At 46.4% G+C, this 23,690-nt stretch overlaps 1 protein-coding gene across 8 annotated transcripts in view; it reads right to left on the bottom strand.

The window, feature by feature from the left end:
* The window catches only part of TJP1 (tight junction protein 1), a 354,744-nt gene that overhangs the window by 290,258 nt on the left and 40,796 nt on the right, over nucleotides 1–23,690 (bottom strand). For 2 of the 8 annotated variants that reach the window (XM_082198007.1, XM_082198002.1), the window contains exon 1: nucleotides 16,446–16,681. The exons of 5 other annotated variants lie outside the window; for them this stretch is intronic. In XM_082198007.1, the coding sequence (XP_082054133.1) occupies nucleotides 16,446–16,612 (167 nt within the window). In that variant the 5' untranslated portion in view covers nucleotides 16,613–16,681. Of the gene's footprint in view, nucleotides 1–9,177; nucleotides 9,318–16,445; nucleotides 16,682–23,690 lie in introns of those variants that run through there. One more of the 8 variants, XM_082198008.1, reaches the window with a different exon arrangement.

The following is a 23,690-nucleotide window of genomic DNA, read 5'->3' as shown; positions in this document are numbered from 1 at the left end:
CAGACAAGAAGGGGAGAACCACTCAGTTCCCCAGAAAGGTACCAGGATTGGTGCAGAAGTTTGGGGGGGACCCCAAGGATTACCATGCCTTTAGGACAGAGATGCAATATGCCCTTAATGTGCAGTTTGATGAGTTCCCTGATGAGGAATCGCGAGTTGCTTTCGTAATTGGGCATCTTGAGAAGGGGGCGCGAGACTGGGTTCGACCCCTGATGGCAACGCACAATGATATCCTAAAGGACACTATGAAGTTCTTTCGTGCAATGGATATCATGTTTTCCAGCGATATTGAGGAAGGGGTGGTGCGCAGACAGCTAATGGCTTGCAAGCAGGGAAGCCGATCTGTCCGTGAGTACTGGACTGAATTTACCATGCTGATTCACAGATTGGGGTGGGATTTATCGGCGGCACCCATTCAGATGCTATTTGAAGAAGGTCTTTCTTCGGCTGTGAAAGACGAGCTGTCCCGGAGCCCCAGGGCGGTGTCTATGGATCAGCTGACCAAATCTGCGCTGACCATTGGAGCGCGCCAGGAGGCAAGAGCCTTGGAGAGGCGGGAAGGGAGAGGGGAACGTTGGAAGGAGTTCCGCATTCCAGACATTCCTGAGCCAGCTTTCCCGCCGGCAGAGCCGATGGAAATCGGAACAGCGCGCGCGCGCGCAGTTTCAAAGCCCAGTGAGGGGGCTAAGAAGGAGGGAAAAGGAGCCCGGAAATGCTATCTCTGCCAACAGCCAGGCCACTTTGCCAGAGTCTGCCCCCAGAGGAAGGAATGGCAAGGGATGGTGGGAGCTGTTGAGGGGGGAGAGCAGGGAGAAACGGAGCAGGTAAAAGCCAACGCCTGGTTGCCACAGTCAGGGCACTGCAGCCAGGCCAAAGAGCAGTGAAAGTGCCCGTGCCAGAAGCTCCTCGACCTGCTCTAGTGATTGAAGTGTCGCTAGAGCTGCAAAATGGACACCCCCTAAAATTAAAGGCGCTGTTGGACTCAGGCAGCTCCTGCAATTTTATGAGCAAGGAGTTTGCTGCTGAACACCAGATACAGACGATCCCTTTAAGCAACCCCCTGCAGGTGACCACGATCGATGGCAGGGAACTGTTGGGAGGAGGAGTCAGCTTGCAGACCGTCCCAATGATAATGAGGGTGGCAAGGCACACAGAACTGATAGCGTTTAATGTGGCCACCTTGGGAGGCGCTCCCATTATTTTGGGAATGAGCTGGCTAGCCCTACATGATCCGCTGGTGGGCTGGCATCAAAGAGTGGTTTCCTTCAGTTCAGCACATTGCTTAGAACACTGCAGGGGGGAAAAGGGTTCAGCAGGGGCCCAAGCCACCCTGGCAGGGACTGAAGTAATGGAGAAGGGGAAGGTGCCACCACAGTATGCTGATCTCAGCGACGTGTTCAGCGAGAAGGAAGCTGACCAACTACCCCCACATAGGCCCTTTGATTGCCAGATCAATTTACTCCCTGGAGCACAGCTTCCTGTAGGCAAGTTGTATGCCATGTCAGACAGGGAAATGCAGGAGTTGCGAGAGTTCATTGACAAGAACCTGAAGAGAGGCTTCATCAGAGAGTCCAAGGCAGCGGGGGGTAGCCCAGTGTTTTTTGTGGATAAAAAGCACACGGACAAGCCGAGACTTGTATGTGATTTCAGGCGGTTAAATGCAGTGACAGAGCCGGCGGCTTTTCCTATGCCCAGGATTGATGATATTTTGACCAGGGTGCGGAAGGGAAAGATTTTTACAAAGCTGGACCTAAGGGGGGCGTACAACCTGATACGTATAAGGAAAGGGGATGAATGGAAAACCACCATGTTCACCCCTTTGGGGGCATTTGAATACCTCGTGATGCCTTTTGGATTACAAACAGGCTCCGCGTGTTTTCAATCATTCATGAACCACGTACTGGGGCCTTTGCTCTACAAGAATTGCGTGGCCTTCCTAGATGATGTGTTGGTGTATTCGGAGAATGAGGAGCAACATGTGAGAGACGTCAGAGAAGTGTTGAGCAGGCTGCAAGCCAACAGGCTGTGGGTGAAACTGGAGAAGTGTCAGTTTCATACCAAGGAGGTGGAATTCCTGGGGTACCGCTTGTCAGACAAGGGGTTGGCCATGGACCCCGGCAAGGTTCAAGCAGTGCTGGAATGGAAAACACCCAAAACCAAGAAGGATGTGCAGAGGTTCCTAGGGTTTGGAAACTTTTATCGTAAGTTCATCCGAAACTTCGCCCACCTGACGGCGCCCATCACGGACTGTCTCAGCAGTAAAAAGAAGTTTGTTTGGACGGCGGAGGCGGAGCGAGCGTTTGAGGAACTGAAAAGGGCCTTCGCCTCTGATGAACAACTTCTGCATGTGGATTTACAAAAAAAGCTGAGGGTCGAAACAGACGCATCTGACAGAGCCATAGGGGCGGTGCTTCTTCTGCAGCCGGGGAAGGAGGGGTCAGAGTGGCGACCGTGTGCCTTCTTTTCGCGAAAGCTGAACAAATCCGAGAGGAACTACACGGTGTACGACCGGGAACTTCTTGCGATTCATGAGGCTTTCCGGAGATGGAGGCACCTGCTAATTGGTGCACAACATAAGGTGCAAGTGTGCACGGACCATAAGAATCTAGAGTATTGGAGAACTGCGCGAGTGCTCAACCAACGGCAGTTGAGATGGGCCCAGGAGTTCTCCAAATTTAACTTTGAGATTTGTTACGTGCCAGGCCCAGAGAACGTTAGGGCGGACGCTCTCTCACGCAAACCTGAATATTTGGAGGGGGAGGGAGCACCCGAAGAGACCCATGTCATTCCAGAGGACCGCTGGGTGTGTGGGGCGGCATTGGTGGGGCAAAGGGAACTGGTAGAGGGAACGGTGCAGGATGAATACGCCCAGGACAAACTCAGGGGTCTCAGGAGGGAGGGAGACAAACCCGGGGGTTTTGAGGAGAGAAACGGGGTGTTGTACTACAAGGGAGCGTTATATATACCTGAAGGGGAATTGAGGGAAAAGGTACTCAAGCAACTGCACGATAGCCCCACAGCAGGGCATTTTGGGCAACACAAAACCATGTGGCTGGTTACCAGGGAATTCTGGTGGCCCAAGGTCAGGGAAGATGTGCGGGAGTATGTGAGAGGGTGTGACCAATGCCAACGAGCCAAGGGGGAGAGGCGGGCACCGGCAGGTTTATTAGAACCACTACCCACGCCGGAAAGACCATGGGAGGCAGTGGCAATAGATTTCATGACTGATCTGCCAAGGTCCAGAGGGAAAACAGCCATCATGGTTGTGGTAGACCTGTTAACCAAGATGGCCCACTTTATAGCCTGCTCACATGCGGTCACAGCGGAAGAAACCGCTAAATTGTTTGTGGAAAATGTGTTTAGGCTGCATGGCGCCCCCTTGAGGGTGGTTTCTGACCGAGGGAAACAATTTACTTCCAGGTTCTGGAGGAAGCTCATGAGCTTATTGCATGTAGAGGTGAATTTCTCAACTGCCCGTCATCCAGAAACCAACGGGCAGGCGGAAAGAGCTAATGGTGTCCTCCAGCAATATTTGAGGTGTTATGTGAATGACAGAGAGAATGATTGGGTGGAGAAGCTGGTGTTGGCAGAATTTGCCTACAACAATGCAGAGAACGTGTCCACGGGGATGAGCCCCTTTTTGGCTAATCACGGGTGTCATCCCCGAGCCTTCCCAGGGGGGGAAGGGGAGAACTGGAGCGTTCCAGCTGCAGAACAGTTCGTTGAAGAAATGGAAGCGATCCATCGCCAGCTCCAACTTAACTTAAACAGGGCTAAGGAGGAATATAAGAGGCAGGCAGACAAAACCAGAAGGGAAGGGGAAAGCATTAGGGTGGGGGACCAGGTGTGGCTGTCCACCCAAGGGTTACCATTCAAAGGGGGTTGTAAGAAGTTAAGACCCAAAAGGCTGGGCCCATTTGAAGTCACGCAGCAGGTCAACCCAGTGGCTTTCAGACTCCGGTTACCGAACCACATGAAGCTGCACCCAGTGTTCCACAGGTCGTTGCTGTCACCGTATAAAGGGGACAGAGAAGGGAGGGTCAATAGGGGACCAGCTATGGAGGAAAAAGAACACAGCTACCATGTAGCGGAGATTCTCGATTCCAGGTGGAAGGGAGATCAAGTAGAGTATTTGGTAAGGTGGGAAGGGGAGCCGGAGTCGGAAAACACCTGGGTCATGGCAGAGGATGTAGATGACGAGGTTTTGATAGAAACTTTTCATCAGAGATTCCCTCGTAAACCTCAGCCAGTGGCGAGGTTCCGGAGGGGATACTTCGCCACCACCGACGAAGAAGAAGAGTTGGAGGGGTTCTCTGATTCCGAGGCGGAGGAGGATTCAGCGAGCCGGAACGAAGACCGATGGAGGGAAATGTTCGAGACGTCTGAAGATGAAGAGGATTCTTTTCGGGGTTTTAGCTCCTCACCGCCCAGAGGAGAGAGTAGGGGCGGGGGGGAAGGGGGCCCTGGAGGGGAGGTGGATGTCAGGGAACTGACATCAGAGGAAAGGGAGGTGGTAGGGCTCCCAGAGGCTGGGAGAGAGTCAGCAGCTAAAGCAGGGACCAGCAGGGGGAGCGAGGGGTCTCTGGAGGAGGATCTCAGTAATGCTAAGAGAGACGCAGCAGCCAAGGCAGGAACCAGCAGGGGAGAGAAAGGGGTGAGAGACACGTCCAGCGAAAACAGCGGGGAGGTGTCAGAAGCAACCGTAGGGAGACCCATACTTCGCCGGAAGCTGCCACGTCGTGAGTCCAGGAGACGCGTTTCCGTTAAGGAGCTTCTTTGCTGGAAACGCTTCCGCAGGCAGCCACTGTCAGACTCTACTAGTGACTAGAGCAGACATGTCTGAGGAGCTCTGTCACACACAGAGGTTTGTGGAGCCGCACAAACTCTGAGGGGGCACAATTTTAAGCACAAGCAGCTAATCATCCCCTCACATACACTTTTAAATTGCACTGTACAATTAAGCTGCTTCTGCTGTTTGGGAAGTTGCTTCTCTCTGGAGATCTGATCCGAGACAGTGGATTTGGCTACAGGAGCAGAATTGAAATTTCAAATACCTGGAAAGCTGCCGAACATCTTGCTCCCAGAGTTTCAGCTCATGTGCCCTCTCCCTCTGTCAACTGTGCCATCACAGGTCTCCTCAGGATCCACCTTGCCCAAAGGGGAGGACTATTTAACTTTCAAAAAGCTTCCCTCCCTTGTAGATTTGCCTTTGTTGCTTTATCACAGCCAAGAGTTAAGATGGTGGGTTTGGTGCTTGCAGCAAGAGTACTTCTATCATTTCTCAGACACAGCTACTGAGAGTTTGCTACTCAGCTCTGAGCTCGGTGCTTTCGCTTTATTTCATCTCCCTGATTGTCCTCCCACTGCCGCCATCCAGCATGCTCTCCCAAATAACACCACATCAAATGCCAGGTCTTTTTAATGCTAAAGCAAAAGTGATGAGGTCAGTGGGACTCAGCTGAACATGATCAGTGCATCTCACCAACATGCACAAGGAGGAGGAGACGCTGACCCCTTTCCAGCTGACTGACCAAAGGACAGTTTCCGTATTTATATTCATTCATTTTAATTACTATGGAGAGAACATTGTGATGTTCATTAAAATAATGACTAACAACACAGGTTAGAGAGAAGTGGTGCATCTGCAAACATTTCCAGTGTAGACTATGATGATATACTGACTTGGGTCAATAGCAAAATAATCTTTCTGCAAATAGAACTGGTACTGAAATTTTTTTTATAATATTTATTCAAAGTTTAAGAATTAAAGAAAGCAGTAAAAAAGAAAAAGAATAAATAAACAATACAAATTACAATACATATAAAAAAGCAAAAGACACAATACATCAAAACAAAAACAAAAGCAAAAACAGTTAAAAACACATGTAATATTTCCATATCTTTATCTTTCATTAACTTGTTTCATCGACCTCCTCACACCTCCCTTTTTGTGTTCTAGTTATTAATTATTTCAGCATAGAATCATAGAATCATAGAGTTGGAAGAGACCACAAGGGCCATCGAGTCCAACCCCCTGCCAAGCAGGAAACACCATCAGAGCACTCCTAACATATGGTTGTCAAGCCTCTGCTTAAAGACCTCCAAAGTAGGAGACTCCACCACACTCCTTGGCAGCAAATTCCACTGTTGAACAGCTCTTACTGTCAGGAAGTTCTTCCTAATGTTTAGGTGGAATCTTCTTTCTTGTAGTTTGGATCCATTGCTCCGTGTCCGCTTCTCTGGAGCAGCAGAAAACAACCTTTCTCCCTCCTCTATGTGACATCCTTTTATATATTTGAACATGGCTATCATATCACCCCTTAACCTCCTCTTCTCCAGGCTAAACATGCCCAGCTTCCTTAGCTCCCTTAGCAAATCCTTTCCATCTTTCACTGTTTTCTGTCATTTAATTATCTTAATTATTTTTTAATCTTATCTTACCATTAAAACCCTAAAACTTATTTATACTTAACTCCTTATAACATTTCTACTAAAGCCATATAATTCCATTCCAACCTTTTTCTATCACTCATTAATTTTGCAACATTTCTCTAAATAATTTTTTTAAAAAACTTTCCCCCCCCCAATCTTCTTCCACCGTCTCTTCTCCCTGGTCTCGGATTCTGTCAGTCCTTTCTATCAATACCATATGGTCCATCAACCTGGTGACCTTCTGTCCGAGGCTCTTAACTCTCTTCCATGTCCCTTCTGCAGATCTTCTTCATATTTATACATGCACTTTACTTTATCTTCTGCTGATCTTGTTCTTAATTTCCTTCCTTTGGCACTGAGGAGTAGATCTCGGGGAAACTCCAACCTAACAATGTCTTTATTCCTTCTCGACAGGTCAGCCCCTTCTCCATAGTCAGAACTAAAGTCCAAAAGATATTTCAGAGCGCCACTCTCCCCCTGACCCAAATCCAGATCCCAAAGGCCAGAGCATCCCTGCATTGGAGGATCTTTCCAACTTTCCTTCTCTAATCCAAGCAGGGCTCCATCCCACCAAATCTGGCTTTCTCTAGATTCGATCATAAAGGGCAGCAGCTTATGTTCATCAAATTGCCTCTGTGAGGCCAGGGCTCTCTCCACTTGAATTACTTGAGGTTCAACAACAACTTTCTCCTTCGTCTTCTCCACAACTTGCCATGTCAAAACAGATTCCTGAGTCAATTCCTGAGTAATTTCTGTGTAGGTATTCACTTTTTGTCCCAACTCAGTCATTTTTTGTCCCAAATTGTCAATTTTAATAATCATCACATCCGTCTTCTCATGAAGCTGTTCCAATAAAGCACTTGTCTTGCAAAATGCAATCACTAAGGCTTCTTCTGTCAACATTCTTGTCCAAGGTCAGTCTCTGATTCTCACAATCTTTAATCTCTGCAGCTAGAAAATTCCCCAGCTCCACTCCTGCAACAGTTTCAAAAGCTCCCTCTAGGGGAAACAATTTCTATTTGTATCCATCCTTTTGAACACAGATCCAGCGACAGAGTTAGTTTCGATTTTCAGTTACTTTTTTGTTCCTTTTTAAGTGCAAAAGGAAACAATGGAAACAATATATTTCTCTTATTTAACTATCTGTCAACATACGTTTTATTCACAGTCACTGAACTTTCCCAAAATGTCAATCTTACTGGCAGACCGTTCCCAGGTTCGAAACGGTGGTGATTTATCTTTCTTCACTCTCTCTCCTGCAGGCTTAAACAATCTAAAATTTTCCCCCTCTTCTCCTGCTTCCAAGGGGGGTTTAGTAATTTTGACCGATGGAGATTTAATCCTTTACAAAAGACTTTCCAGGCTTTAGCTTGCAACGTCTTTGATTCAATCTATTTACAAAAGAGGGAGGCGGACTTCCTGTTTGAAACCTTCCCGTTTCGATGCCAAATTAAGAAGTTTAGAGATCCAATTTTCCGTTCTACTCACGGGTAGTTGTTTAGAGTCCAATTGTCCACAGGAAAAAGTCAGCGCTCTCTGGCAACAGAAATGCGGCTTCACTCCGTGAAAGAAGCAGTCGATTCGAAGCACCGCGCCGCTCACCCCACGTCGCTCCGGATCCCCGAAACTGGGTTTCCCCACGAGTAGGGGAGGCGCAAAAAGTGCCAGCCGAATCCCACGTCTACAGGCTTCTCCCGCCTGTGGTTTTTAGTGGGTCTCCGCCTCGCCGTGACGGTCCAGACCCTGATTTCCACGGAGCGGATTCCTCCCGATCAGAGGAAATCCGCCATTGCCAGAGGCGCTAACCCAGAAATCTATCAGGGCACAAGCTTTCGTGGACTAGAGTCATCAGATGCATAAAGTTTTATCCTTATTTTTCTGGGGTGTTCTCTTTCAGTGGCTGCTTTTTCACTATGCCAGAGTTGGGCCCTCCAGATCCTGCTGCACTTCAGTTCACATCAGCAATACACATGCATCCATCAGGGAGGGAGGGAGCTAAATCAGAGACGAACCAGGTGCCTGGAATGGGACTTTGTCCTGGTCTGCTTGTCAGCAAACATCTCTTTTTCAACTTCTCATATTCCCAAAGTGGACAATAGCACAGGCAATACTATTCATTTGTGGATTTTTGCCAAAAGAGGTTTACAATCCTCTTGGCATAAGTGTGAAAGACCTAAAGAGAGAGAGCATTTAGATTCTATGCATGAATCTTCTCTTAGCTAACAGCAATTTTAACATATTCAATAGGAGTTAAGCTCCACAAAATCAAAGGGATAATCAGGCACTTTCCAAACTGTTCAGTAACAGAAGTAACGCTCCGCCCTGTCCTCCTCTTTCTACATGTCCGGGATGGGGAGCGCCGGTGTCTCTACAGATGTTGCTGGACTCTCCCATCATCTCCAGCCAATATGGCCAATGGTCAAGCAGGATGAGAGTCCAGCAACACCTGTAGGACTCCCCAGGTCCCACACTCCTCTCTTATCTGCTTCTCCATTTTCTTTTTAAAAACCTTTAAAACAAAGCAATCAAAATTAGAATCCAGGCCTGCAGAACTTGAGTTCTGTGCCCATCCTAACCCTTTCTGCTGCCCCTCACCCTTTCACGCTCTTCCTCAGCATGCAGCGCTGTCTTTCTGACCTCATTTCCCAAGAGTTCCTGCCCGCAGCCTATACTAGGAAGCTGCCTTATGCCATGTCAGACTCCGCTAATGAAGCTGTCGCATAGCAAATCAGACCAAGAATATACCTAGTCCAATTTTGTCTGCTCTGATCAGTTGTAGCTCTCCAGGTCTCAGCAGACAAAGAAGGGCGCTTCCAATCCATCTGCTGCTGGAACCTTCTCACTGAAGATGCCATTTTCATTTTGTGACATGTCTTTTTAGAATGTAAGTCTGAATGTAAGTCTATAAAACAGTAAAAACTACAACATTTATTAAAAACAAAACAGCAATGCACAATTAAACACCATGTAAGGAATGGAAAGGCCCAGACTGTAAAACTTAAGTTATTTAAAAAGCCTGGATAAATAGAAATATCTTTATCGAGCACTGAAAACACAGTGCAAGGAAAACCTGTCTGGGAAGGCTATTCCATAATCGGGGAGCCACTACCCAAAAGGCCTTGTCCCTTGCTCACTTCATCTGGCGGTGTGAGCAGGAGAGACCTCAGTGGCTGTTAGCCATGCTGGACGCTCTGTCTTCAGAGGCAGAGAATGCAAGCTGCTTGCCAGGATGTCTGCAAGCAGGGCTTGAAGGTTACTGTTTGACCCCAGGAGATGGTATTCAGAAGTACTCATCTGTATATGTGCTTTGTAACCTGGAACGTAACCTGCTGCACAAAAAAGTCACATTCTTTGCTCCACCTACTTTTGCCACTGACTTTGTCCACGCTGAAAAGCAGCACCAGGAACGTTGCCCGTGACAGAATGTGGTCCTGGGCTGAAGAAAGTTCCCCTCCCTGAGCTAATCCTTCCTTCCCTGCCGCAGAAGCCAGATAGCCACCTATATGGGATCTTGTAGAAATTAATTTCCTGCATTGACAAGTGGTTGAATTGAATGACCTTTGAAGTCCCCTTCCAACTCTATTGTTCTCCGACTCTACTTTCAACTGGGTGAGATGTAAGATGGGCAGACCTGGTTTATATTATATTTTATGCCACATCAGAACACATTTCAAACATGTGGAATGTGTTTCCATATATGTAGTCCTTGAGCTGGTAACCTTGAGGCTGGGTTACTGCAGTGCACTCTCTGTGGGGCTGCCCCTGGGCCTAGTTTGAAGCTCCAGCTGGTGCAGAAGGAGGTAGCCAGACTGCTGAAGGAGGCATCCGGCCAACTAAGTGTGACTCCCTATCTGCCACTGAGCCAGGTTCAAGGTTCTTGTTTGTTACAAAGCCCTGAACCACTCAGATCCTGGGGACCTCAGGGGTCGCCTGAACCCTGCTATCTCAGCTCAGTCACGGAGATCATCTGCAGGAGTCTTGTTGGTCATTCCCCAAGTTGGTGAGGCTCATTTGGCTACAACAAGAACCTAAGCCTTCAGTGTCATCAGCCCAGTCCTGTGGAACACCCTGCCACTAGAGATGGAGCAAGGGTATTTTAAAATTTTAAGCCCACTGCAGGTTTTTCAATTCTTTCAGGTTTATACGGGCAATTAGGAAAACACATTTCCTTAACAATTACCTCATTTCTGATTTTAACATTTTGATATGGCTATTTTGTATGATTTTACATATAAATTTTGTAAACCGCTCTGGTACCTTTTTATGAATAGTGGTGTAAAAGAAAGGAAGAAGTAGAGGTAGTTGGTGGCTGGCAAAGAGAAGTGGAAACAGAATGAAAAGGGGCATGAGAGGGGAAGGAAGGTGCCCTACTCAATTGTGGCTTCAGTCCCAAACACTTTGTGCTCAAGCCCTGCCCACCTGCAGCATATGGACCCCAGGAAATTAATCCGAGGGAATGTGGCCCTTGACAGAAAAAAGACTGCCACCCCTGCCAAAAACAGTTGTACATTCTCCCTTGACACATATTATGAACTGCTCCACACAGAATTTGAGAAATCACAAGCATATGTGGACCAACATGGACCAATTCATCCTTCATAGAAATAGCATATGAGAATCATGAATGCCAAGAATTAATAGTTGGTAGTCAGTCAACTTTTTAAATATCAGAATTGCATCCACAAACAGCACTCCAGGACAAATTAATTCCCATTTTCTCTCACACATAGCCTACACATTGGCAGAAGTTATTCTGTATCACCTTGTCTACACATATTAATTTTATCTGTTTACAGGATTATTATTTGTTTTTTAAAAAACCTTCCCTCTTAAGCAGAAAACACTCAAAGCAGCTTCCTATTCATGTATATTCCTCTAGACATAAAAATGCAAGGCTGTCGTCATGCACCCCCGATGGGAGCCTCATCAGAATCCTGGGTGTGCATGAAGTCAGGGTGGGGAACAAACCAGGAGGCAGCTGCCATGGCATAGGCACTAGGGGGAAAAGACACTGAGGACAAAAGTCATGAGAGAGGTCTGAATGGACTGGGAAAGGAGGGCTGTTGTCTTTTTAAAAAGGTGTTTTAACCAGGAAGGAGAAATGGCAGAGATGGGAACAAAATAGAAACTAACACCAAAAGCTAACACAACAGAACCCTTCCCAATTCCTTTTTTGCTGTATTGAAACCTTGTTTTAAGCCACCTCTTTTTCTCAGTGTCTCCCACCTTGGCTTGCTCTCGTCAAACCTCGGCTATTGTTTAAAACCACCGGTTCCCTCATTGGCACTCCTTTCTTGCTATCCTGAAACTTCTCCCTCATCCATTACTCAGCTGCCTCATACGAGAGATAAGAAAGATACAGAGCCCTCAAATATTCCATAGACTCACATGATGTCTTGCATTGGGGTAATATGTCTTGTCTTCAACATGTAGTTTCAGATTCAATGTAGTAAATTTAGAATGGGTATTTTATTAACAAGAGAACACCCACACACAACATTCATCAACTGGACTGAACCATCTCTGACTGAACAAGCTAAGTGACAGGCTTGCTCTTAAATAGCACAGGGAGACAAGCCCCCAAAACTTGGGACTGGTGACTGAAGGCCCAATATCTCAGGACAGCGAGTTCCACACCCTGAGCATTGCTACAAAGAAGGTCTTGTCCCTTGTTTCCACCAGCAACACCTCATCTGGTAGAGAGACATCTAGCAGAGCCTCTCCAACTGGCTGCAGGGGACAGGCAAGTCCGTGGGTTGTATCCCATGTTATTCCTACTCAGAGTACAGCCATTAGAATAACAGAACTGTAGAGTTGGAAGGGACCCCAAGGGTCATCTAGTCCAGCCCCCTGCAATGCAGGAATCTCAGCTAAAGCATCCAGGACAGGTGGTCATCTGACCTCCACTTAAAAACCACCAAGGAAGGAAAGATCTATTAATAGATCTGACTAAGTTAGGTTCTGCAATTTTAATGGGGCTACTCTGAGTAGAACTTAGTTGGCTACGACCCTACATAAACTCTACAGACCCTACCTGCATAGGGTACCAATGTACGGGGTTTTTAACCCACTGAGCCTCTAAACCAACTTCCCCCAATCTGGTGCCCAGCAGGTCTTTTGGGCTTCCTCTCCCATCACCCCTGACTAGGGGCTGACTGTTAGCTTGGCAGGGCTGATGACAGCCCAACATTTGGGGAGCACCAGGTTGGGAAAGGCTGCTCTATAATTTAAAGCAAGACATGGAATAAACCCTTAGGAACCCAGAGCCTGGCGCCAAGTCAGACCCTTGGCCCAGGTAGCTCAGGGGAACTCTGGGATTCCTTCCAGCCTTGCCTGGGCAGGCCTGACCATTGAGCTACACTTCTTCCCTGAGGTGCTCGTAAATATTTAAACACCTAAGCTAATGTTATTGGAATTTGTACCAGGATGTATGGCACCTTCTATGGGGCTGGCAACGGTCAAAGTCAGTGTGGGGCAAGCCTTTCCTTTTGAATTTACACTGGTTGGCAGGCTGGTGCTGCAAGACATCTGACGTGGCTGGAAGACCTTATCACCGTAGAACTTAGACACTTAGTGGCCTCTCTGCTAAACTGGGGCCAAGCAGGAGAGTGGTTTTGGTGATCTGGATGACTGTCCCCGAGAATCGATCTTGAGACCACCCCATTCATTTTCTTAATGACTCTAAATGGCTTCTCTACAGCCCACTGTTTTGACACTTGGAGCCCTAGAAATTGAATTAGCCCCTAGAAATTAAATTCTCCAGCACTGTGTGATGATGAAACACGAGAAACAAACAAAAACAAGCCACAGAGTAAGGAAGCTGTGCTTTTAATGTTCCACAGGACAAGACCTTTTATTGTGGAAGAAATTAGAGTGGCAGATGTTCCATGAAGGAAGCAAACAGTCGCCACTACCTTTGCATTTTTTCATTCAGTGGGATTCAGGTGGATTATCTCCCCCAGCAAAAGATAAGAGTATTTTAAACCGTTTTTATTAAACGGTCTGTTTTGCTTGCAGTAACTGTATGTAACATATATCACAGACATTATTGACCTGAGAGCAAACCAGAATACGTAAACCTGATTTTCATTCTTTTTTTCAAAGCATACTTGAATTCATAAAAGCTGAAATATCTAATTAAAAATCAGATTGACTCATTTTCTTTCACATGCAGTGCATTGTTTGTTTGTTTGTTTGTTTGTTTGTTTGTAAAAGGGTTGTGACCTGCACTTCCAATGTAACATAGCCAAAGGTGTACTTTTCTTGTTACTAAGTAGGCAGAAAACATTTCTTAGATCAGTTTTTTTTCATTTATTATTTTGTAATTTTCTCAACAGCACCTTCATTCAAACTATGGACTCCAGGATGGTGTACATGAAAATCACACATCATTCTAATACTAATAAAATATTTTTTAAAAATAATAATAACAACAACATAATAAAATTTATTTAATCAAAGACCAGAATTTTTATGCTGATGAATTCTTACCCTTTGGCAAAAACACAGCTAACCTTTTTTTAAAGAACATCTGCTTCCTTTTGGATTTTCTGTTGTACTGTCATTCAGGTTAAGGATGCTCTTATAAAACATAGTCGTGTAAAAGGATGTTAAAGCCACAAAGCAAACATAATGACAGAAAGAACTTAAGCATGTCCTGCAGCCTAACAACCAATTTGTCTATAAGTGTCCATTAGACTTCACACTCACAGTGCAACCTTGTTTTGATCCTTCATAACAATCATTGGGAAACTTACGTACAATACACTCATGCCTGAGAGCTGGGAGCTATAAATGATTTCCCCCCAACTTCTACAGCAAGGTTGTACAATGATCTGAGAGTACTTAGAAGAGAGCACACAAAACCGTATAAAAATAGAACCTATTTAATGCTCAGTTTTGTTCCTGACAAATAATGTTTTATCATTAGCATCTGTATACACCTCAGTGACTCACATGCACTATCAGCAAAATGAAGAGAGATGATTCTGCTGAGAGTGAGATAAATTATCATTTTATGTGTCCCAGACAAATGAGAACATGACCATAAGAACCCCTGCAAACAACTGGATATTAAATAAAAGTTTCAACTCTTCTTTACTGTAACATAAAAGGCTTGGCAATGATTTTTCAAGTTAAGTTATGGTAAGTTAAGTTGATATGCTATATGAAGTTCTTTAGAAAAGGCATACAAGGTGTTTGCATATTCCTTAAATATTATGATATTTATATTGTGATCCTGAAACCAGCTAAATTGGTTCTAAGCAGATAAAAACAAGCTTGTAAAAAATATCTGCCAGAGGGAATAAAGGGCAAGCCATGGGACAGAATGAGCAACGTGCATTTCACATATAGTCAAGGCAGTATTCCTTACTCACTACGAGGCTTCAGATGAGCAGAGTAGTAACCACTGTATTCTCTTTCTCATGTCATATATTCTGCTAATCTATCTGAATGGAGAGAGAATCAATCATATCAAGTGCAGGAAACAGGAGCAGACTATTAGCTGGTGGTTCTAAGATGCTCCAGCTACCTTCTGTGCCATCAGCACTTTCCCCCTCTGACATTTTACACTCTCTCACTGCGACCGAGGGTCAGGAGGAGAGCAAGTTACTGCTCAGATGTGGCTTTCTAAGCTTGTGTACATGACTGGACCTTCAAATATGTTAATACAATTTAAGCAATAGGATGAATGCCTCTCTCTTGTTGGCCAGAGACAGGCAGGGCAAGAGAGAGAAAGATGCATCCATTATATATCTACATTTCATTTTGCACATCAAAAAGAAAATCACATATACAAAAGATGAAGAATTGCATATGAGAAGTAAATGGATTTTGGTTCTGCCATTCCCCTCCCCCATGGAAACTTGTAGTGCTATATTGTTAAACCAAATAGTTGAGGCAATTCTGTTATGCTCTGTCCCGTCCCCCCCCCATGTCAGCCTATTCAGTTTGATTTTAGATTTTATTCTCCTTCAGGTTTTTCCTTCTAAAAACTACCCGTGTCCTATTGCTTGAAGTCAAACTGATCCTTCACAAGTCACCAGTTATTGCAATGCATCTTTGCACCCTATGCACCCACAGTACATAATCACAATATGACAGTCTACCCCCTCAACATGCCGTGTGTGCGTGTGCCCAGAGAGGAGCTGAGCAAAAGCCATTGAAGGAAACAGAGAAAAGCACACATGCACTATATAATTCTGAATCAAGCAGCTAAGGTCAAATTCTCACAATGCATTACACACACACACACTCACACATTTCCCCCCCCCTCCAGTAACTATCATAAACCCCAATTATTTGGCAAGGATAAGATACACTTTATTCATCTAGGGTTTTATAAAAAATCAAAATGCTGTTACCAAGCAGATCAAAGACTATGTTCCATGTTCTGAAATCCATAAAGGCCCTCCCTTATCACTCCCGCTCTGTATCTCTCTGGAAGAGCATCCATGATCTCGGAGCAAATTTAACCAACATCCTCACTTAAAAAAGAAATAGATCGGGAGCTTGATAGTGCAAAGCATGACACTTTTGAACTCTAAAACAGCTTCCAATTGGTTATGTCAAGGAAGCCTCTCTTCCTCCACCCCCACCCCCACCCCGCACACGGAGGGGCGAGGAAACTGGCCGGCTTTTGCGAAAAGAAAAGAAAAAAGAAAACTACTAAGCACACCATCAAGGTCTGACTTTGTTTTGCCGCAAATAATTCATGGAACCCCCCCCCCCCGGTGCGCTGGTGTCTTTCCAGCATCCAGATGACAGAGAGGGGGGGATTTCACTGCAAAGAAACCGGGCGATTCTGCCGATTTGCCACGGCTCGCATTTTAATTGATGCAGCACTCACTCCTGGCCCGGCGGAGCCGAGCTGCGTGGCCGTGGAAGAGCAGGTCAGCGGGAAGAGCTTCCTCGGCCAGGGGGGCGCGCGTGGGCGCGCCGCGGCTCTCCGGCCCCGAAGCCGAGCGGGACCGGCGGCGCCCAGAACCCGCAGCGCGGCGCCCGCTACTCACCAGAGCTTCCTCTTTAAGGGCATGAGGCTGCCCCGGTTGGAGGCGGTCACCCCGATGGCCATCTGCAAGACAGTCAGGTATTTCTGATACTTCATTTTGCCGTCGCCCCCCCGGTCCCTGCTGCGTCCCCGCCGCCGCCACCGACAGAGTCTCTCCAGCCGCTGCATGCAATCATCAAATTTTTATTTCCAGGCATCTGCCGTCCCTGCGTCGCGCTTCTTCCCTCCTCCGCCTCCTCCTCCTGCTCCTGCCGCGCTCCCTCGCTCCCTCGCGCTCCCGCTCGCTCGCGCCGGGCAGCCCCCCCCCGCCCCCGCCTCCTCCTGCAGCTCCCTCCCTCTCTCCTCCCCGCTGCGCTCCCTCTTCCTTTCTCCTCCTCCTCCTCCTGCTGCCTCGCTCGCTCGCTCGCTCGCTCTCCCTCAGCTGACAGGAGCGCCTCTTTCTCCTCCTCCTCCTCCTCCTCGCCCCTTCACGCTTGCCCACCTTTGCGATCCCTGCGCCTGTTCCGCCCCCCCCCCCTCCGGGTTCATTCACACGTGCGTACCTATCGCGTCATGATTAGCCCGATTGCACGTGGGAATGGGCCAACCCAGCTACAACACACACACACAAACTCAAAGAAAGGAAGAAAATATTGGTGTGGTCTCCAGTGCAACGCTTTTGGATCATTTCAGGGGCAGAAGTGCTGATTCACACACATAGGCACATCAATGCCTTCATAAGGTGGTTTAGTAATGGTTTTGCATGTGAACAGGCCATTGGAGTGCACCTCTCTCTCTCTCTCTCTCTCTCTCTCTCTCTCTCACTCACACACACACACACACACACGTGCAAGTACAAAGAGGGAGATGACATTAATATCTCCTCCAGTGTGATGCTTTGGAGCTTTTTGGGTGCCAGCAGTGGAAAGGCTGATTCACACATGCAATGCTCCATAACTGCACCACATACAGTTCAACCCTGAACACCATTTCAAAGAAGTAGGTCGGAGTTCAAAGAGGCTTGCTTGTTCGTGAATAAGTTTAAAGTTGCAAAATGAGGGATTATTTGCATTTGTGAACAGGCCACTCACATGGTCATCAATCCACTGTTGTGATTATTTGCACATGTGAATGGGCCATCTCAGATTAACCACCATCAACACTAAACTTTTATATCACTGAAGGTCAACACAATGCGTTGAGGCATTTCAGCAATAACATATTGAAGGGGCTCCTTACACATCTGCAGTGCAATCCTAGGCACGGTTATTCAGAAGTACAGTGGTACCTCGAGTTAAGATCTTAATTCGTTCTGGAGGTCTGTTCTTAACCTGAAACTGTTCTTAACCTGAAGCACCAATTTAGCTAAGGGCCTCCTGCTGCTGCTGCGCTGCTGCTGCACGATTTCTGTTCTCATCCTGAAGCAAAGTTCTTAACCCGAGGTATTATTTCTGGGTTAGCGGAGTCTGTAACCTGACGTGTCTGTAACCCAAGGTACCACTGTATGTGGGAACCATCTCAGAGCCTGGAGCAAGTTATGTGAGACTATCATGAGACCTTAAGGACAATATCCTAATATTTATAAATAAAACAAATCTTTTTTTAAATGTTACTAGCCCACAACACCAATAATAATAACCCTACCAGGAATGTGCCTGAAACAACCAGCATTTGTATTACATATGTGTGTTTATTTTTTGTTTGCATTCAGTTTTGTTGTTTTTCTTTTTTTCTTTTCTTTTCTGTGTTTCTTTTTTCTTTCTATCTTTTGTTATTGTGTGTTAGTGAACTGTATGCTCTTGTTTAAATAAACAAAAATATTATATTAAAAATAGGAGAAGAGATTCCAAGGGTTTCTGTGCTCAAATTACAGGGAAACTGAGGAGGAGGCAGCATGATTTTGTTAAGAGTCCAGAGTTGAGGTTTATGGATTTTACTAAAGGTTCCTATATCTATACATATCTATACACATCCAAACACACATGTACTCATGCACATCAACTCATGAAGGGTTCTTCAAACAGCCCCAACCCCTAATTCAATAATGTTTCCTGTTCAGAGAAACTCCCTTTTAAAAAACTATTTTTGTCCTCTTGTTTCCCTCCATAACTCAAACTGGTCTCCTGCATTGCTTTTGCATTTGTAGCATCTCCCTCTGCCCTCCAAAACCAATTGCTGACATAGGCTACGTACACACCATATATTTAAAGCACATTTAAGACACACAACTCCCAAAGAATCATGGGAACTGTAGTTTAGCCCCACAGAGCTACAATTCCCAACACCCTCCATAAACTACAGTTCCCAATATTCCGTGGGGGTGCTCTAAATCTATGGTGTGTACACAGGACCCCCCACAAACATACAGAGTACAATCCTATGCATGTTTTGTCAGATTAAAATCACAGATCACCTTCTTGCTTCTGAAAATGTTTTCTTAATTGTCTGCATAAGCCTAGGGTTGCCATCCATCCCTGAAAAAAGATGGTTGTCCTTTTTTGGAGAGAAGTGACTCTGTCCTGTTTGGACTTCAAACAGGATGCCTTTTTTCATGTATTCCTCCTCCTGCTGCTGCTTTTCCAAACTGTGTGGGCAGAGGGTGGGTCTGGTGGAGGAGGACAGCAAGAGCCTGAGCGGGGGTGGGGTGGGGGGGGTGACTCAGGTTCCATCTTCATTAGGCCATGGAAGTCTTAATGAATAACCTTAGGCCAGTGCTATAGCTCTCAGCCTAACCATTTTCATAGGGTTGTTGTATGGATAAAGTGTGGGAGAGGACCACATACTTTAAGGTCCTTAGAGAAAAGGGGGTATAAAAATGCAATAATACAGTCTAACATACCCCCCCCCCACAAATCTGTACATGGATAGCAGGAGCTCTAGGCATAAATTCAGGGCTAGCCCAAGATACTTTGCTGCCTGAGGCGGAATATCAAAGAGTGTCCCGCTCCCCAAGTCAAAGTATATAACACCCAAGACTGGCCAAGTGATTTTTGTCACCTGAAACTGAGGCCACATTCACAACATACACTTAAAGCACTATGATATCACTTTAAACAGCCTTGGCTTCCCACAAATAGGTCTGGGAATAATAGTGTGTTAAGGGAGCTGAGTGTTCCTAGGAGACCCCCCCCCCCATTCCACTCCCAGAGCCACAGTAACCAGAGTTCCCTGGGAAGAGGGATTGATCATTCTGTACAGCATGAGACTCTTGGTCTCAGGGCTGTGGGTTCCAGCCCCATGTGGGGCGAAAGATTCCTGCATTGCAGGGGGCTGGACTAGATTTCCCCAGGGTCCCTTCCAACTCTATCATTCTCTGATCTATGATTCTGCGACCTGTAGCTCTGGGAGGGGAACGGGAATCTCCTGACCCTTAACAAACTATAGCTCCCAGGATTCTTTGGAGGAAGCCATGACTGTATAAAGTGGCACCACAGGGCGTTTCATGTATCGTGTGAATGTGGCCAGAAAATCTCGCCCTGGAGTAGAACATAGTAAAAATAACCCGCTGCTTGCTGCTCTTTCATTAAGCCCCAAATTGGCTGCCTTATGCAGCCCCCTGACTCTGCCTTAGGTCAGCCGTGTTTTCATGCAGGCTTTTAACTCTTACCTTCAATTGCACTGCCCATCCACACAACCCACACACACTGTTCAGAAACAAAGCTCTCCTCTCACTCCCCCCCCCCCCCATGTCACATAAAGGCTACCCAAGGGCTGCTTGTTTTCTACACACACCTTCCCCCACAGATCTCAGCATGACCTTTGTCTGAACCTTACACATGCAGGTCCTTTCAGGAGAGTCCCTTCCAGCAGCTTTCTCCCATGTGCCCAGGATTTCTCTCTCCTCTGCTCTCTAAAGCACGCAGGCACACAGAGACACACACGGCTCTGCCATTGCTTCCCTAGCAGCTGGTCCTCCATGCATCCTCTTCTTGCCCTGCGCCTGCCTGGAGCTCCTCCAGCTCTGCTCCCCACCCCCACCCCAGCCACCCTCCCTCTAACTTTCCAAGTCCCCACTACCCTTACAGCTGCTGCCCCCCCATTACCTGGGACCTGTGCTCCTTTGCCCCCGCTCAGCAGGGGGCTGCTGGGCTCTTCCCTTGGCCCCGTCCCATGAGGCTGGGGCTCTCCTGCTGCTGTTGCTGCTGCTAGCGAAGAGCCATGCCGCAGCTCTGTCCCACAGCCGTGCCAGGAACCAGAGGGAGCAGCTACCTTTGCCACTGCCATCCTTTGAGGCCTGGCGCTGCCCTCTCCCCTCTGGGTCTCTGTCCTCAGCACTCCAAATCTCATTAGCGCTGAGAATAGCCCCATATTATTGTAATCCTTCCACTGCCACTACGATCACCTGTGCTTTGCAGCTATAACCTGAATGTGGAACCAAACAACCCTTCGGCGTATGTAGCTCTCCCAGCTACGTGAACGGGTCTCTGCCATGGGTGGCTACTTTTAAAATTCATTTGCTGTTGTCGTCATTATACATTGCCTTGAGACATATGTGTGGGAGGCATTTCATAAATAACAAATCATAATCATCCGTCTGTCAATCTATTCCTTTTATTATGGTTAGTGACCAGTACTCAAAGCAAGGAGCTGTGTGGAAGTGTATAAAATGTTACTGAACAAAGCAAAACAGAGAACCATTGTGATACAGTTAATGAATATTGGACTGTAGAACGCCAGCCACAGCAAGCAAAATGGTAAGTTTGCTACCATTAGTTCCCAGAGAGTTTTACATGTGGAACCTCAGTATTTAGCCACCCTTGAAGAGGTGGGTGCGTTCTGATCTGAGTGAAAAGGCTTCTTCTTTTCTGAAGATTCGCTGCTTCAGAAAAGAAAGGTTAAAATTAGCCCATGAAATCTTCCCTTTTAAGCTGCAAAGGGATGCACTCTGCTGAACTCACAAATGTGAAGAAGGCAGGCTGATATCTAATAAATATCTCCTCTCCTAGCATCTATACACATACCTAGTGAGTGTGTCAGCCACCTCCTGGGATTGTTCTGGCTGTGGATTTCCTGCATTGAGCAGGGCGTTAGGCTATATGGTCTCCCAAAACTCCACCAACTACAGTATATGATTCAATGCGTTCAGTTATTTTCTGTCCACACCAAGCTCTTGGTGTGTGGCTGCTGTCGCATGATGACAGCTCCTAGGAGCCACAGGGGAGAGCTGAGTGCAGGGAAGGAACCAAAGGTAGCAAACTACCCCAGAAGGAGCAGGACGTGTCCCCCACCCTTCCCCTAACACTCCATACACCCCAGGAAAGGCTTCAATGGGCCGGCTAAACCAGGGGAGGGGAGCTGATGGGTCTCAAACCCTCATTGAGTTAGGGGCTTCCCCTGCATGTGAAGACAGGCTCCAGCAGTTTGAGTCGACAAGACCAATGGTAGGCCCAAAGGTCAGGAAGGCAGTTTCTGCACGTGCTGTAGAGGGAAGTGAGGGGCAGATGGGGCTTGTCAACCTGGGAAGGGAGCTCTTTGAGGAGGAGGAGAAAAACTCTGATCCTGAACTTCCGCTGCCTTGCAGGATATCTTCGGGAAAAAGCTAAGGAGTAAACCCTACACAAATCCGGAGCGGAGTCCCTAAGATGTTTGGATGGTGCCTTGTACACCTCCTTCCAGCAACTCCTGCAGCCAAGCATTTGCCCAATGTCTTGCCCTGCTTTCCTTTGGACTCCATCAGTGAGGCCAAGAGGAGGCCAAGAGGTCCCGTCATTTGGGCAGTCCAGGACCTCCATGTATGCTGCCCAGGCTTGTGCCCCAGGGAGATCACTTTGGTGCTACAAAGCAGTGATTCAGCTTCACCCCGGGAGGCACACTCCATTGTCTCTTCAGACTGACGGATACCAACAACAATATTGTTTGTATCAGCAATATTGCATACTGAATTCTAATGGAAAGGTGATTCACACCCCATGATGGCATATACTAATTCAGGGGGAGAGTGCCATTGCTTATACAAATGAAAGGACACAACACAACACAACACAACACAACAGAGAGAGAGAGAGAGAGAGAGAGAGAGAGAGAGAGAGAGAGAGAGAGAGGTAGGTATTGGCAAAGTTTGCAGGAGTGCAAGAAGAAAACAAAAAGGTTTGGAGTGGGAATCCCTCAAAAACTACCCCATGAGAACTGGGTGTGCTCAGTGGTCATGGAATGGCAAGAGATGGAAAACTGAAGGGAGGGAGAATGGAAGGAATCTTCCACACAGCAACATTTTGTTGTAGATTTTACTAGTTTTCTATAATACCTTTTTGATGCCATTTAAACACAGAGAAAAAAGAACCACTTCCAAATCCTATTTGCAGGTCACTGATAGGTCAGATTCTGGTTTTGCATGCTTGATTCATCTTGAAAAACCTTGTAAATTGTAAGGAAAAGCACTTCCATTAAAAACAGTAGACTGTTAAGAGTCCCACAGTTAATCAGATTAAAGTTACAATGAACATTAATGTAATAGGATTTGTTATAATCAGGAGCAAGAGAGGAATTGCCTTAATATTAGCAAAAGATGGCTGAGGGTATGATCTCTTGGAAACTCCTAGGAAGGAACAAGAGACGAACAAGAGCCATGCTGTTCTTACTACATGAAGCACAAACTATTTATTTTTTTAAAAAATGGCTCATTTATTTATTTATTATTCTTGGATCAGTGGATACATTTGCAATTTTGAGAAAGTGTCATGGGAGTGTTTAGCAAGACTGCTCCCATAGGCCATAGCACAAAACCAAAAAATGGTTGCCACACCTAATAGAAGAAAAAGAGGCAATGCCACAGAATGGACTGGTTTTGCCCCCCTCCCCTGCCCCACCATCAATGTGGGGAGAAGCCTCAACATCAGCCACCACCTACTCACAGAAGGAAGTTCTTCCCTGTTCAGAACAGATAGGAGGGTGCGTGTCCAATCCTGGCATCCAATTAAATGCAGAGATTTTTAAGGTGGCATGGATAAAGGAGCCGCGTGTTTGAGTATATAGTTCTGTAGAGTGGAGAAAAGTCAGGAGGTTAAAATCTCTCCTGCAGCCCCAGCTAGGCAGAGGGCCCCCCAAAAAAATCAATGTGCTTGCATAGGAGCAAGCTGTTACTTAACCGTTGTGATGAGCCAGTTCTTTTCATCATAAAAATATATTTTAGTATTTGTATTTGTTTCCTTTCTTTAAAATATTTATATCCTGCTTTTCCATCATTGACAGTTAATATGTCAGACAATTATGTATATTACAATCAGCACAATTTTCAAACACCTTAAAATAAATAATGCCTGATCCTCCA

This window comes from Podarcis vaucheri (assembly GCF_965113315.1).
Source record: "Podarcis vaucheri genome assembly, chromosome: 14".
Lineage (NCBI taxonomy): Eukaryota > Metazoa > Chordata > Lepidosauria > Squamata > Lacertidae > Podarcis > Podarcis vaucheri.
Note: the sequence above shows the minus strand (reverse complement) of the source record. Positions and strands in the feature narration are given on the sequence as shown.